The sequence below is a fragment of the Gavialis gangeticus genome, unplaced genomic scaffold (genome assembly GCF_001723915.1).
Source record: "Gavialis gangeticus isolate Ggan-Ray unplaced genomic scaffold, GavGan_comp1, whole genome shotgun sequence".
NCBI classification, from domain to species: Eukaryota; Metazoa; Chordata; order Crocodylia; family Gavialidae; genus Gavialis; species Gavialis gangeticus.
This window is the reverse complement of record NW_017729031.1, coordinates 71,193,837-71,208,126: the sequence shown is the minus strand read 5'-3', so window position 1 is coordinate 71,208,126 and position 14,290 is coordinate 71,193,837. Positions and strand designations below refer to the sequence as shown.

General features: G+C 42.0%; 1 protein-coding gene across 3 annotated transcripts in view; it reads left to right on the top strand.

The window, feature by feature from the left end:
• COL5A2 (collagen type V alpha 2 chain) overlaps nucleotides 1-7,441 on the top strand; it is a 232,878-nt gene extending 225,437 nt beyond the window's left edge. For all 3 annotated transcript variants that reach the window (XM_019523080.1, XM_019523081.1, XM_019523079.1), the window contains exons 51-54: nucleotides 790-1,081; nucleotides 2,041-2,228; nucleotides 4,119-4,358; nucleotides 5,106-7,441. In XM_019523080.1, the coding sequence (XP_019378625.1) occupies nucleotides 790-1,081; nucleotides 2,041-2,228; nucleotides 4,119-4,358; nucleotides 5,106-5,252 (867 nt within the window). In that variant the 3' untranslated portion in view covers nucleotides 5,253-7,441. The remainder of the gene's footprint in view (nucleotides 1-789; nucleotides 1,082-2,040; nucleotides 2,229-4,118; nucleotides 4,359-5,105) is intronic.
• The last annotated feature ends 6,849 nt before the right edge of the window (nucleotides 7,442-14,290 follow it).

Below are 14,290 nucleotides of genomic sequence, written 5' to 3'. Positions count from 1 at the left end.
ATAAAAGTATCTAAATAATGAATGGCATTGACAAAGTAGACTGGGAATTGCTGTTCTTCCTATCTCAAAAAATGCTTGGTAATTCCCTTTCCCCTTATTTCATCCTATTTCCTATCTAATCCTATCTGTTCATTATTATTGTTTCTATATCTTGGAGTGCTTTGAGATGTAACCCCCCCGGCAAAAGGTGCTTTAATTTAAATTCGGAGCATTTCTGCATGCCCAGAAGAGGCAATGCGTTACTTCAACCTGGCTTGTCTGATGTCTGTAAAGATTCTGGGCTTTAGTGGGGCCTTTTGCACTTCTATCTAATAGCTGATTGAATCAGCTTTAGCTAAAAGTGCCAAAAAGCCCCTCTGAAGTACCCAATCTTTACAGATACTTCAGAGCAAGGTTAAAGGAACACTTCTTTCGGTAAAGCTCGGTTCTTCTTTTTTTTTTTTAAACATCTGCAAGCAGCCCTGTAACCTATCCAGCCCTATTTTCTATCTCCTATCCTGTTTCTGCCAAACTGTCAATGCCTTTCTGTTATTTCTGAGATGCCAGGGACTGAATGCAGAATCTGTATTCAGGCTATACTAATTCATGTGTGTGGGAAACTCAGTAGTGATATATCATATTAATGTTTTTAATTTTATTATTCTTCAGTCCTTATCTCAGTTAAAACATCAAACTAATATTGCAGGAAATGTATTTCTGACCATAATTCCTGAGATATAGAATGCATAGATTGGTGTCATTTCTCCTAATAAGAGAATCTTGTGCAACTCTTATGGCTTTTACCTACAGGGTCCTCCAGGTGATCCTGGGCCTCCAGGTCCTCCAGGCCCTCCAGGTCATCTCACAGCTGCCATTGGTGACATTATGGGTCATTATGATGACAGTATGGCAGATCCACTGCCGGAGTTCACTGAAGATGAAGCAGCCCCTGATGACAACAATAAGACAGATCCAGGAGTCCATGCCACATTGAAGTCACTGAGTAGCCAAATTGAAACTATGCGCAGTCCCGGTGGCTCCAAGAAACACCCAGCACGCACATGCGATGATCTAAAACTCTGTCACCCATCAAAGAAAAGTGGTTTGTATAAAATTCATTATTTAGTAATTTAGTGTGCATGTGCACTGCATTGTCCTGTCTTCTTGAGGTGGTACTTGAATACTTTTTGAAGAACTTTTTGAGTACTTTCTTGAGGTACTTTCTTGAGGTACTTTCGTGAGGTACTTTTAAAATCTCTGAGAAAAATACCTCATGTAGGTTGTTGTGGTAATCACCATAGTTAGCTCCAGCTCAGAAGCCTTTTACAAACATGTTTTTTATGCTTGGATATTTTATTGCATAAGTCATTTGGATACTTCATCGGACTCTTCCTCCTAAGGCACTACTGTAGGTGATCACAGTGATAAGTTGATACACTGCAATGTTGAACTGTTAACAGTCAAGCACTGAAGGTTAACTTCTGCCCATGGTTATAAAATGCATCCAAGTGCTGAAACCATATGAGTACTTTACCCAGCATGGTTTGAACACCTCATTTTTTTCAGTTGTCCTGGCTGCCAGTTGCAGACAAGAGCTGTCTAGCAGACAGGCATCACTGGACTTCCTTTTCTGAACTGCTGTTTCCTAGGAGATTATGGCATAGAAACTGTCCTTATGCCACCAGGAGATTCCTGTTTGCAGAGGAAAGTATCCACTGGTGATTTAAACCCCTGCTATGTGCCAGTTGAGGAGTTCCAGAAGGCTTTATGGGGGTGAAAAAAGTTCTGAATACTCCCAGTTCTGAAATGTTTTAAATACTGATGCAACTGTTGTAGCTTTAAGCTATGTTTGGAGCATATATTAAAACAAGCCCAGGGTTGTTATCTTATACCCAGTATGGTGTATTATTGACAAGCTAAGTTGTTTAGCCATGTAGTCATCAGAATAATTGGCTTGGGACAAAATCTGATCTCATGTTTTGTACTATTCTTGATTGTTACTCTTAAATTATTTCAGGAATTTCACTAAAATGCAGATATTATATTTTGTATGTTTTGCAGGTGAATATTGGATTGACCCTAACCAGGGTTGTGTTGAAGATGCCGTTAAAGTATATTGCAACATGGAAACTGGGGAGACTTGTATTTCTGCAAACCCATCCAGTATACCACGCAAAACATGGTGGACAAGTAGGTCAGCTGACCTCAAACCTGTATGGTATGGTCTTGACATGAACAGGGGTTCACAGGTAACTGAATACATTTATTTGGGAAGAAGGACTCATTTAGATTATTTTTTCTGGTTTTCAGTATTACCTATCTGAACAGTACTGTTCTGAACAGATTCAGTACTATTGTAGAGGGACCCAGGCCAAGCAGCCACACCAGGTTGGAGCCTGACTGCCGCACACTCAGTGGGTGTCTCACTCCCCTATTTTCATATCCTGCCCACCACAACTTGGTGTAATTGGAAAAGGTGTCAGGAAGAGTTACCTGATGGTATATAGGGTTTGCTGTGACTGGCATAGGTTACAGTGTTGAAAAGTCTTCCATGTGGCTCCACTTCCCTTACACCCCACCCCTCTCCACTTAGTTGTTCTTGTTGGTATTCAGAGTAGATGTCTGGCCTCACTAGGCATCTGGCCTCAATGTTAGGGAGAAGGGTCCATGATGGAAGAAAACCTCACTGCCCGGGGCCAGCATACATTGACACCTCTGGTCTTGTTAAAGTTTTGCAGTCAGCAGTGTCTGGCCTGCATAAGAAAATGAATAAACTAATATAACTCCAGCAATAGTATCTGTGCTTGCTTCAGGCCTTTTCTTAGCTCAGCATATCTCAGCCTCCTTTCTTCAGGCAGTCAGGGCTCTTCAGGGTTTGCCCTTGCTATGAGTCCAGTCCAAGTGGGCTGGTCTGTGCTGGACCAAATCCTTTGGGTAATCTGGGGCCACAGGTATTACAAAACTCTGTGGAGCCCCTAAAGTACCTGACCTCCTGTGGCTGGGTAGCAATCAGGGTTCCAAAGAGAGAGAGCTGGTGTCATCCTGGTCCTTGATCCTGGGTCATCGGCTCTGGTGCAGGGATGCAGTGTGAGCCAGTGCTGTGCTGGTGATCCCCACCCCCCTTCTGGGGGTGGTGCTACCTTAAGTAAGGGGTTAGTTTGGGCCAACCTGGAGCCTTGCTGGCTCCCATATGTCCCTCAGCCACCGTTACATGTTGAGAGCCCTGGAGGGGCTCATCAGCCCCTGCACTTGCTGCTTCCGGACCCTAGGCATCACTTTCTGTGGTGGCTGCCTGCCCTTTTCTCAGGCTAAGACCTGTGTCCTTTTGGAGCTGGGGTTCCAGCTCTCCCACTGGCCTGGGGTGTGTACCAGGAGAGAGCTTGGCTGCCTGTCCAGCCCAGGGTATTGCAGTGCAGCAGAGCATGCTGTCAGCTCGTGGGCTCACCAGTTTTTGTGGGCCTGGCCAGGAGTCTGCTGCCTCTGCAGTCATCACCCCAGTGAGAACGGGGCTCAGCTGGGTCCCTACTGCAACTATTCTGAACTATTCAGTACTATTCTGAACAGACTGTATAATAATCAGATCTTTAGAAACACTGATAGACAAACTATGCATAATCAATTGTTCTTATGCTTGATTTTCGAATATTGCTTACTCTTCAAAAATCTAAAGCCTCCTTTATATCCCTAAATTCTCTCCATATAATTTGGTATCACATAGTATTTGGATTATAGGGTATATTTTAGGAAGAATATTCAGTCTCTGGGTAACCTTCAATGGGAGGCTTTACTCTATGAGGATTTCAGAGCAAAGCATTTCTCCTCCTTTGTGTCCTTGTTTTGGAGGAACCCCATATTTATTCAGAGCCCTGTTAGCTTGTTCAGTTTCTATGGGGTGTCCCCAGGGTTCTAAGAATAGAAATCAGGGCCTTTGTTTTTAAGGTACTATGCATTTTGGCCAAAATTTTCCAAAGATTATATTATATTCTGAATTTCTTAGTTGCCAACTTTACGTAAATTACTCAAGCAATTAAGCCAGACTTTGTGTCTGGAAATGATTCATAATTTATAACATACATTTTGTGAATTCAGATTTATATAATTGTAAGTAATCTATGATAATCTATTATATATTTTTGCAGTTTGTCTATGGAGATAGTGAATCACCCAATACTGCTATCATCCAAATGACCTTCCTGCGTCTCCTATCAAAGGAGGCTTCTCAGAATATCACCTACCATTGTAAGAACAGCATTGGGTACATGGATGACCAGTCTAAGAACCTCAAAAAAGCTGTAATTCTTAAGGGGTCAAATGACCTGGAGATCAAAGCAGAAGGAAACAACCGATTTAGATATACTGTTCTTCAGGACACCTGTTCTGTAAGTTCTGTCTTTTATAACTTATTTCCTCATATAGTATAGAATAAAAACCTTTAATATTTTCAGATTTTTATCAATTTGGAATAAAATCCCTGGACTTGGAAAATTCAAATTCATCTTAGGTATCAGCATAATAGGAATTACTGATGGAAAAGATATTTTGGTACAAATTGTTAATGCTAGGTTTTTTCAGTTGAACTCTAAATTACTAGTCATTATTCATTTTTGTCTCTTCTTTCCTTCTTCTACTTTCTACTACCCACTTTCTGCTGTGTATGATCACAGCCAAGAATTCAGATGTGCTGAAAACTGAACACTGAAGTGCCACTTAGGAAGGACTCTAGACGTACTACTAACACGTTGGAATCTTTACAAAATGGAGATCTTATTAAGCGAAAGACCACAGTAAAACTACAGAACAGCTTGTTTGCTGTTCTAAATTTTCTCCTGTACAATAACATTTGTAGACTTGTAGAATTCTTGTTCAAATCCAAGACATCTGTATAACTGCAGGAGAGTTGCCACTTAAGGCTAAAAATACCCTGATGATGCAAGCAGGTGAATAGTTGTTAAATAAAACTTTGGCAAGTGCTGTGTAGTACAAGAAGGTACTCCTTAAGCAAGTGTTAAGCAGCATCCATTTAGGATGATTGTAGTCATAAAGATTAGTTATCTGGCACTCAACGCAAGCCATCTTTTGTATAAACTCAAATTATGACATACGATTTCCTTTTTTTTCTTTTTCAGAAACATAATGGGAATGTGGGCAAAACTGTCTTTGAATACAGAACACAGAATGTGGCACGTTTACCTATCATAGATATTGCCCCTGTGGATATTGGCAGTACTGACCAGGAATTTGGAATTGAGATTGGGCCAGTTTGCTTTGTGTAAAAGGAAGTGGGGGAAAAAAATTAACACACAATCCAACAACAGCAACATCATCAACTAAACTCAAGAACTTAGACTGATGGAAGTTAATCCTGAGACTCTTGAAATAATGGCTGATATTGGATCAGCTTGTATATACAGTTCATTTTAAATGCCTGGCCTCTTTCTGAATATTTATTTTACTTACAAACTTCCAGTTTTAAAAGATCCAAGCCAACATTTTAGTGCATCAGTACAATTTAAAAAGGATGAGCGGCCACCCTTTTAACAGATATTTTTTCCCCTCCGTAATTCAAAGTAATTCAAAATTTATAGGTATTTTAAATAGATATCTTAAATGTGGGACTATGTAATATTCTATGGAATACTTATTTTTCTTCTTGGATGCATATTGAATTACAAAAAACAAAACAAAACATCCCCCCCCCCAAAACAAAACAACCCAGAGCACTTTGAACTCATTTATAACATTTACAGCAAAATATGCTTCCCCGCCCCCCTTGGCCTGTTTAAATAAAACCATTGATGTTGTCTTTTTGCTAGTATGATAGTCAGTCAAAATAATCTATGTCTTTTCAAAGAAGAAAATCTTTTAAAGCCAGGCTGTCTTAATTTGGCACTTAACTTCCCATTGTAGGTGTAAGTCAGAAATAGATGGCTGCGTATTTATGAGACCTAGAAGAAATCCCTCAAATATACACATTTACAAAGTAAGAAAACACTGAGATGAATATGAATATTTAGTGGACTTGGCCTACATTTGAATTTTAAGGGCCTTTCCTTTCTCCTTCTCTAAAATCCATGTATATATAAATCCTTTACAGAATATGTACCCTTAAATAGCTCTGAAAATGGAGACAAATTGATTTTTTTAATACTTACCCATCTAATAAGCCATTACTTATCAAATTTTACATTGTTTTAAATATGTTGCTAGTTTATTTGTGTTGTCAAGTGTGCCCATGAATACCAGGCCAGATATTTCTAAAGGCAAGAATGTTCTAAAATTAGTGGGTTTTAGTTAGCAACCAGACATGCTTCACCAGTAATAGTGACCTACTGGCCTTGAATTATCAGGGCAAGAAGATCCACCATTTCTTAGCATGAGCTACCTCATCTCTAGAAGTTGGGATGCATTTCATATTCCTGTTTTTACTTTAGATACGAAAAGGTGCTATGCTTCTGTTGTTATTCCACAAATGGAGATAGGCAGGGCAAAAACAGTGAAAAAAAGCGATGGTGCTAAAATGACTTGTATAAAAGCCTAACAAAATAAAGACGATTATCACCAACATCATTTTGGATGGGTGTAGCTGTTAGATTTCTGATGTTTGAAAGAACAATATTAAAGTGCATTTTATCTGTTGGTCATTCAGTATATATCATGTTTTGTAACACCAGCATGTTTTATTATGTAAAGCATGTAGGTACAAATGTACTTTGAGGGTTGTTTTTTTTTCTATTACTTTATTGCATTTTTTTGCTCTCCGAGTTTTTTGTTTTTATTTTTCCTTTAGACAAATAAACAGCTGGGGCCATCCTGAAAGAAATGCCATGCACATAGCTTTATTCATGTATCATTGCAAAGCATTTAATTAAATACATGCTTCTTGTTATGTCAGTGGTTTGCTTTTTGTAGAATTCATTCAACTTATCTCATAACAAGTCATTGCTCGGGGGGAAAGAGAAGATATTTTTTACTTTTTTTTCTATTTTAAATTATGCCTGTTTGTAAAATGTGGACCTATAGTATTTTATGCATAGGATTATAAAGGGAATTTAAAATAATCCTTTCTGTGACAATTCTGATGAGGTTGAAGTCACTACCTCCTCTATTAAAGTTGCCAGGTTCATATTCTTTGGAACTCCAGAGAATCAGAATTTTTATTTATGACTAAATAAAATATGATGATAAAATCAGTGTGTTAGTTTAAATGATCTCTGATACCATAGTACTAAATGTAGAGATTTTTTTTTGCAAAATTGCATTTGCAGTAGGCAAATACAAACTGTATTTGTACTAGAACTGTAAATTATAAGGATGTATGCATGTTTTCTGTATATGGTAGATATATGCTGTGAAAAGCAGTGTTCTGGTGTTTATGCAGAGAGAATCTGTTTTACCTACATGACAAACCTGGATCTGTGGTTTTCACTAGCAAAAAATTCCAATTAAAATGTGAGCAACAATATTCTCCTTTGCAACTGGTACATACGTGAGCCCGGCTGAACGACTGTGACTGATAAGTAAGGGTTAGTTTAAACACTTTCAGAAAATGCTGGATATTTCTATCTGGTGCCAGTTGTCTTGCAGTATAGTCCTGGGGTTTATTCTGAGGCACAGAATAAAGAGCAAATAATATATGGATTAATCTTTTCATTAACTTGCAAGTTTTAAGGTAATTATAGTCTCGGACCTTTATCAGCATGAGTAACATAATCAGGGAATAGTGCAAAGACCATGCTGTTACTGTGGAGAAACTGGTTTCAGTTATGAGGACATGTACAGGAGCAGATGCAGTGGGGGTACAATGGAGCCCTTCCACCCCTTTGATTCCTGCTCTGCAAATTTTAAAACCAACTGCCTGGCAATGGTGACAGCATTTCTAGTTAGGCAGTGCTGAAGGAGTCAACTGACTTTGTGGCTCATTGTAATCTATCTGATCCCCTTTAAATTCTTCCTAACTCAGGTGTTAATGACCCTCTCTTCTTTCTAATGGTCTTGAGGCTCCACCAATCAAGCTATCCATTGTTCTGAAATTCTGCTGTGTTAGCTGCACTTGCTAATGAAGCTCCTATTTCACAGCCCTGCAGATGGTTTTAAACTCATTCCAAGGAAGTCATAGGTGACTGGTAGGGGGTCCATGGGGGTGCACGTGCCCCCCCCCCCAACATGGCCGGTGCCTTCCTAACAGCCAACACTGATGCTGTCAGCAGGGCTGGTGCCCCCTGACAGGGCTGCCACCGTCAGTGGCTTCTGCAGGTGTCCCCCCAGATTCAGGAGGCTCCAGTCACTCATGAAGGAGGTTATTTTGGTTTGTGCTTCAATTTTAAACTCAATAATACAGTCCTAGTAAAGCCTCTAGTTTATTTTTAATTGGAAAAAAATTTGTGTTGTTTTGTATGTGATGATGCACTTTACTATCTGCATTCCCCCATTCAAAATTCTAGATACGCACATGCTGATGTAACAGCTTTTTCCCAAGTCTCTCTCTTTCTAGTGTGATAGTTCTGATCTTGTTGCATTAAAGAACTTCATAAATAAGGCTCCTTCACTGTTCTTATCTCAGAGAAATTTAACTGGCAAGTATTTCAAAAGTCATTTGTGGAAGTTCACAAGAAAGCAATGGCTAAATTCCAACCCCTGGTCTCAATACTACTAGAAATTTGCTATCAGGAAGCACGTTATTTAGGCAGAGCTTATTGTGAGAAATGTGCAGTTTAGACTTCTGTCTTCATTTCAGTGAATCTCTTAAAAGGATATATAGCCATTACATGAATTAACATTATCTCAGTATTATAGAAGCATGTATTGCAGTTCCATTGTTAAATTTGGGTTGAAGTTTGCATCCCTGATGGAAGGGATTCACATGCTTTTTCATACATGAAGAATAATTTCAACATTTATTCTTGGAGTATGGAATTTACCAATTAATTGGCTACATTATAAATTAAAGTTAATGAAAGAATGATGTCCTAAAGAAAATTAGAACGAGGTTTCAATTCTTTTCTTTGGGGAAAAGATCTTTAATACAGAATAACAGATGCTTTAAAATTCACATATGCTCAAACCTCAACGAAGGATCATAAATAGACTACCTTTCCAGACGTTTCTTAAGTATTAAGCATTCTTTTTTCTATTATTTTACATAGCTGAAAATTTCTTCTAGAGGAAGTTTGACGAAAAATGTTTTCTTTTGTAGAATTCCACAAATACCTTCAAAATGTCCTGCTGTTCTCATTGAGAAAAAGCTGCAAGTTTTGTTTTGTTTTTTGGCAAGGTGCCTGTTTTTACAATGGTAACTGCCAAACTTCACATAATGATAGCAGGTGGTAAGATGTTAAGTTATGTAAATACATGGTGAAGATACCCAAACAACTTTACCTCTACTTTCTCATAACTTTGTGAAGAAAAGAAAAATGAAAAACTGGAATGTCTCTAGAAATCAGTTTGATCTAATCTGGAAATTCAAGCACTGATACGATCACAATTGTTTGCTTAGTGCATGGAGTACTACATATCCAAGTTAAGGTAATTTGTGTGCCTTGCTAACATTTCCATACATTGACATATTTGGATTCTTTTAAAATCTCAAATGAATTTCCTGGCTTGTAATTATTGATTGTGGGATAATTACCATAGCTATGTAAGAATTCTGCCATTATAATTCTGACGTGTACTCAAACTTGACTTTCATTTTATAAAATGGTAGCTTTATACTATTAAATATATAGCCATACATATACACAAATATAGAAGTTAATAATGTGGATAGGTCCATACTAAACTTACTGTCTCCTACCTGACCATCTGGCACTTCAGATGTGTAAGGAACTACCTATGTGGATTAAACTGCTGAATCAGGTACTATCTTAAAATTGTTACTTTGATTAAAGGAAGATATTTGAAGGAAATATCTTTGGTTTAACATTTTTTTCATGTGCTGTATTTGTTGCTTATCACTTTACATTAGGTTATGTATTAGGTTTCTTTTCTCAAGCAATTGCTTCAAATAGTGAGAACTGGCATAGATAGTAGATTTTGCTATTAGGTTTATGTAAAGCTAAGACTTTGAAATAATCTCCACTTTCCAGGGATTTTAAAATGCAGCAGATCTTTCAAATATTTTCAAAAGGCCTGGGACATTTTAATGAATATCTCCAGAGATAAAGGGATGTCTTTCAACCTCAGTAACATGATTGAATTCAATGAGTGAAGAGCTAGCTTTCAAAATTTCTGAGCTTATTCTCTCTGCAACTGATTGGCCCTGATAATCCTCTGCATTTATGTAATTCTCTACAAATAGATTTTGGTTACACCTCACACCATGAGGGTGAAGCAGATAAGCATTACATCTCCATGGTGGTTGGACAGTTTCTCTTAATTTATCATGAATGGGTAATATTTCCTATCTGTATATTTGAGGGACCATCTTACGTTCTTGTTAGATTGCAGGGTTGTATCCTGCCTTTTTGACTCAGAGTGTCTGTTTTCTTCCTCTGGAGTATGGGTATTGTCTCTCTTGTCTCTCTTGGTCATTTTATAACTTTTTTCTGGTCATGACTTCCCTTTCCTCCTCCTTTCAGGTGAGAAATTACTAGAGTGTTTCAGTTTTAAGAACTATAACCAATAAAGGACTCAGATGCCCACAAGATAGGCACTTTTAGGCATCTATCCCTTGGAGTGGAAACCTGAGCCCTGATTATTGTGCCTAGGTTTACTAGGAAGAGCATGGGGAAAGCTAGGTGCTTCAGAATTGAATTCAAAACGTGTATACCAAGCAGAACACTGCCTTATAGCTATCTGATAGGAAATGCTGAGCATGCGAAGCATGTATGAAATTCTACCTCTTTTTAGACCTTTGGGCATGGTTAAGAAGTTATACTAATTGCACGGTAGGCATGCAGAGAGTGCCCTACAGCCATAAACAAACAGAGTACTGTAAAAAATGGCAGATCCTGCTTTAAGATAACCCTGGATGGATGTGGTATCAGACTTCAGCACTGTAGGTTAGAGCTCCATAATGAACATCTGTACCAGATTGCATCCTGACTCCTGGTAAGCTACATTCTGCAGGCATCCCATGGAACATTTCAGGGCCCTGCTCACCCTCCCTTGCAGTCTAGCTTAGGCCAGAACTTGTGTGGTCTGTCCAAGTGTGGAGCTGGCCTCGTCCCCAGGCTCTCAGTCATCCAAAGCAGTGAAGCTCCTGTTTCCAACCCTTTTACCCTCTCCCCACACTTGTTTCCTCTGGCCAGCTATGAGCCACTGTCTGAGTATCACTTAGCATGTGGATTTCATCCACCCTGTCTGGGCATTTGTAAAGATTGCAGCTTGCAATTAAGTGCTGTGCTGTTTGCTGGACACTGTTGCATTCACACAGGATATTGTCCAAAATGTTCATCCTGTGCAGTGTCGTTTTGAAGCATCCTTCTCCAGATCTCAGTCTGTTCAGCTTGACCCACGCTGAACTGTCAAGGATGTTCCCAATGGAGCACTTGTTTGGTGTTGGTATAAAATGGTGTAGGAATAGATTTCAGACTCTGGATTACTCTGGGTAATCATTTGGCTTGTGTCTGTTGTTTTATGTCACTTGGTTTAATGCCTGAGAATGCAGGGAATTCTCACACACATACTGTGTGTGCAAGTTGTGCAGCCTGTTATGAGTCTCTGTGCACTGTTAAGAACAGTGTTGACCTTTTTAATATGACAACTTCTGGACTACACAGGAGCACAGTAATCTGCTGGCGTGTATACAGTTGCAAGTGCGGTGGTTCTGAGTGCTTTGAAGTGGGCACACTATGTCATGCTGGCTAAATGTCTTAAGGCAGTTACCTATGCAGAGACTTTACTGCTGACTTTGTGCATGTGATGTTTATAGGTGAAGGAATTGTCTAATGTGACTCCTTGGTAACTTAGTATGCTCATGGGGAAGATTGCGGTTGCCTATTCTGATATTCAACGTGCTCTTGGCTTGATGAAGGCTGTCCATGTGGAAGGCTGTTGATACCAATTTATTGATGCTCCTCACTGACCTCCTGCATCTCAGACAGCACCCTATTCAATTGACTAAGACCCAGGAATGCACAGCCAAGGTCCATGAACAAGTTCTATGGATTGCCAGCTGCTCACTGAGGGAGGTTGCATATGCTACTACAGAACTGGGACAGTTGCAGCACCAGAATAAGGAGTTTATACATAGGGTCAGAGGCTGCTTGGGATCTAGCTATGACCCCCCTGAGTGGTATGAGCACTGATTCCTGTGGGGACACTTTCCCTCCCAAGCTGCAGTGGTGGGGCAGGCTGCTGTCCACCAATCCAGGAACTCCTCCCTGGGTCAACATTCCTGAGAGTCCCCCTGGGATGGGGGGCAACCCTGGATGGTGATTGTAGGGGAAATCTCTGCACCATGTACTTGGAGATACTGGTGCAAGGGGGAACCCCAGGACAGGAGATATGGCATGTGGCACTGATCCATAGTTCAAGGAGTCATGAAGGCATTGGGCACTAGGCAGGGCCCATTCTGAGAAGCAACATTGGGGGAGGGGAGGTGGACACTGGGCAGAGATGGCAATGGACATTGGAGAGGGAAGAGCCTCCACAGGATCTCTTCTTTGCCCCAGCAGTGCACAGGCTCAGGGTCTGGGAGCTGTGTCGAGGCAGGTCGAGCCTGCATCCTCAGCAGAGGATGGGTGGAGCGGTGTGCAGACCGGTACACAGAGAGCCGGCCCCAGGAGCAGCTCAAGGCTGCTTGGGCCTATACTGTGTGTAGTCCGGCTTACAGTGTGCAGTCTGTCACATGGAGAACCTGCCCTGGGAGCAACTTGAGGCTGCTCAGGTTAGCCCTGGCATAAGCCCTGGCGTAAGCCAGATAACCAGAGCCCCACAGTGCAGCCCAGCCAAAGAACTAAAAGAACTAAAACAGCCCCAGAGCCTAGAGTGGGGCCCAGGAAAGGGGAGGCCTTGCATAAGGTTAGGTCCCACCCTCCCATGAGAGCTGGAAGAACCCTCAGTGCCCAAAGCCAGGCATAGGGCCAGGAGGGGAGGTCTCGGAGTGATGGAGACAACACTGGTGGGGCCTATGACTGAGCGAAGGTCTCTGAGGCCCAGTCAATGGCTCCTTGAAGAAAACTGTAAGTTGCTGGTGAAGTCTGCAGGGGAGGCATTCCTGAAATAAGGCAACCCATCCCCCCAACAAAGGGAAGCCTCAGGTGGAGGTTTCCCTCCCAGCTAGACCCATAGGGTGTGCCCAGACAAGTGTGTACATGTCTCTTGCCCCATCTTCCTTTTAGATGGGGCAAGAGGCACATATGGGAATGAAAAAATATCCAGCTGTCTAAAAAAAGCAGAGTTTAAAAAAGTGGGGCAGGGTACGGTCCCGGACCATGCACTGAGGCAACCGGAGGCTGGGTCCTTCATAGAAACACTCTGGCTGCCACAGCATCTCTGTAGTTGGCCTCTTGCCCTGGTGCTGAAACATGTGGCCTGCCAGGCAAGCTGCTGCAGCACCAGGACTCCAGTGTCAGTAAGTAAGGTGTCAGGGGGGCTGGAGGCGGAGGGAGAGGACTATGGGGGGGACCCCTGCTGGCCCCACCCACTCCCCCATCCCCCATCTCTGCTCTGCCCAGCCCCGCCCCCACCTGCCTCTGAAGCCCCCCAATCCCTGATCTGCTAAGCCCCACCCCTTGCCTCCTTCCAAACCCCCCAATCCCTGTTCTGCTTGGCCCCATTCCCCCCAGCTCCTCCAAGGCCCCTGATCTAACTGGTCCTAACGCCACCTGCCCCCCAAGACCCCCCAATCCCTGCTCTGCTTGGCCTCATTCCCCCCAGCTCCTCTGAGGCCCCCCAATCCCTGCCCCACCCAGCATCCCCATATGAAAAAACAAACAAAGAACCCCCACACCCTGGCACTTACCAGCAATTGTAGCTGCCATCTCTGTCACTGGGGCCCTGCCTGCAGAGTGCAGGGCAGAGGGACAGCCCCAGGGGCCCCAGCCTGGGCCCTTCTGCCCCCCACTACCCTGTGCTGCCTGGAGTGGGGCTCTAACAGGAGCCCCCCCAACCCTGCTTCTAGAGTAAGTAGAAGCTTTTTTTTCAGGTTTTTTTTAAGTGGTGGTGCCTGGGGTTGGGGGGGCAGCCATGGGGGCCTAGGGGTGCAATTGGGGGATGGGACTGGGCAGGGCAGCTGTTGTTGGTGTTTCAGCTGCTGGCAGGGGATGGGGCCTGGTGGGGCAGCAATTGGGGGACTGGGGTGGGGCATGTGGACCTTGCAGGGGGAGTGGCAGCCCCTGCACCATCTGGCCTATGCATGGGGGGCCAT